Source organism: Anastrepha ludens, chromosome 4, assembly GCF_028408465.1.
Source record: "Anastrepha ludens isolate Willacy chromosome 4, idAnaLude1.1, whole genome shotgun sequence".
Classification (NCBI taxonomy): domain Eukaryota; kingdom Metazoa; phylum Arthropoda; class Insecta; order Diptera; family Tephritidae; genus Anastrepha; species Anastrepha ludens.
In genome coordinates, this window is record NC_071500.1 from 29,553,972 (window position 1) to 29,556,074 (window position 2,103).

The 2,103-nt window shown below is 34.5% G+C and overlaps 1 protein-coding gene across 1 annotated transcript; it reads right to left on the reverse strand.

Annotated features, from left to right (window-relative positions):
• Positions 1-455: 455 nt before the first annotated feature.
• Positions 456-1,797, reverse strand: LOC128860275 (alcohol dehydrogenase-like). Its single transcript, XM_054097694.1, has 4 exons — positions 1,548-1,797; positions 1,195-1,422; positions 941-1,114; positions 456-880 (listed from the first exon to the last, which is right to left on the reverse strand). Exons 1-4 carry the CDS (start codon positions 1,638-1,640, stop codon positions 596-598), a joined length of 780 nt encoding a protein of 259 aa, XP_053953669.1. The 5' UTR covers positions 1,641-1,797; the 3' UTR covers positions 456-595.
• Positions 1,798-2,103: the final 306 nt, after the last annotated feature.

Consider the following 2,103-nt stretch of genomic DNA (forward strand, 5'->3'; position numbering starts at 1 on the left):
TTGTAGAAATTGGTTCATTTTGGTTGGTTCGTTTTTGAGTATAAATCGCAAATTGTAAAGTTTCACAACAAATAGTCTAAAAGCACACTCAAATCCAAACTTCACTGGCAAAATTACACGCAGCACAAAATAAACTCTCGCATCGAGACTGTTCACCACTTCGTTCTCTCAATATTTTGGATTTAACGACTGCCTGTTTGTGATAATTTTATTATTTTCAATTTGTTAAGAGCATAATCTATGATAAGAACTGTTTGGACTACTCTCTATAAATAAAACTCTGCATGAGTCCGTAAAACAATGACATCCTATTTCACATATACATATGCATGTATATTGACACGCGCCCCCTTTTAAGTTATTGTAAACAATAAATCCTATTCCATTCACAGATAGCATATTATGTTGAACAATAAGAATGAAATTTTTATAAGATGTATGTATTTACAAAGATGTATGTATTTATGTATGAATAAACGTAAGAACCATTTTATTATGGCTATGTATTGCAAGCAAATCATTTTGACTGCAAAAAATGCGCTTAATCACTTTAAAATTGTGTTGATTTTCATTTATTCCAATATAATTTTAGATTTCACGACTTAAAAACCGGTGTCCACATAACTGGGAATGTGACTTTTTTGATTTCGCCCAAATCAAGCATGTAGACGCCACCATTTTTACCAGTCTCAGCAAGTTTTACCAAATTCTGAGCGCAGATTTTGGGACTTTGGCGAGAAGCATCGTCTAAACACCCAGCTAGAATTGCGGCGAATGCGAATGTTGCCTTCTGGCCTGGATTCACCACGAGTTCTGTCTCTGTGATGCCTGGACATATGGTGATGAAACTAACGCCATGATGCTCCAGGTACCTGGGATGCTATGGAAAAAGAAGAATATTATTATTACATACGTAGGTATAAATGAAAAGGCAACTTACCGCCATACAACGTGTAAATGACGTCACACCATGCTTTGCTGCTGAATAAATCGAAAGACCTGCAAGTGGTTCCAACCCAGCTACAGATGAGATATTTATAATGACGCCACCGCGACCACCAGTTGATTTATCCATGTAGGGTAGAGCGGCAAAAGTGCTAAGGACCAGACCTTTCTAAAGAATATAGGATAGAAAATGAAAAGGTACCGGTATGACTACATAACTATTAGGTATCGTGTGCTTTAGTATCTTACAAAATTAATATCAATCATCAGTTCAACGTGATTGTCATCCATCATGCCACATCCATGCACGAGCAAATCAAAATGACCCATTTTCTCGACAGCTACTTCAAAGGCCGCTGCAATACTCTCCTTTTTAGTGATGTCGAATTGCACAAAGAAAATATTCGCATTGGGATACGATTTTTGTAAACTTTCCAAAAGTTCTGCATTTTCTTTTAGATCAAAAATAGCTAAATTCTTGAAAAAAAAAATAAAAAAAATTGTTTAAATAATAAAAATAAAAAATAATAAAAAAATAAAATGTATCTTTTATAGCAGCTATCTCATAGGGCAAGAAATAACATTTTCAATTGATTAACTACCTGCACTCCCTTGGCCAGGAATTCCTTCAAACAACACTGCCCAATACCGCCAAAGCCGCCTTCGTATATCACATTTTTGCCACTTAACTCCATAATGATATTCCTATTAAATTTTTCTTATTTACTTTAATTAATTGAATTTAATTTATTTTTATTGAATTTAATTAATAAATTCAATACAGAATAGTCTGTCGTTAGCCTGTTGAAAATTCGCCAGCGAAATATGTACGCAGCAATACGCGGCCTGTTGTATGTCTGCTTCGTGCGCCTGCAATTGTAGAACTGCATTTTCCAACAAATACAATTTCTTTTAAAGGCGCTTTGACGGCTATAAAGCTCGCTACTACTCAAAAGAACTTCCGAAAAATTACTTTGAGCAAAATGTATATACACATATATGTACATATAAACATACAGCTTTACCATGAATAATCAAAATAAAATACAAATCATCTACATACATTCTTATCACATATTTCTTCTGCCGCTTATATTGGTTGATACGTATGTATATACAGTGGCTCACAGCTTCTTTCATGCAGGCGAACTACTAAAA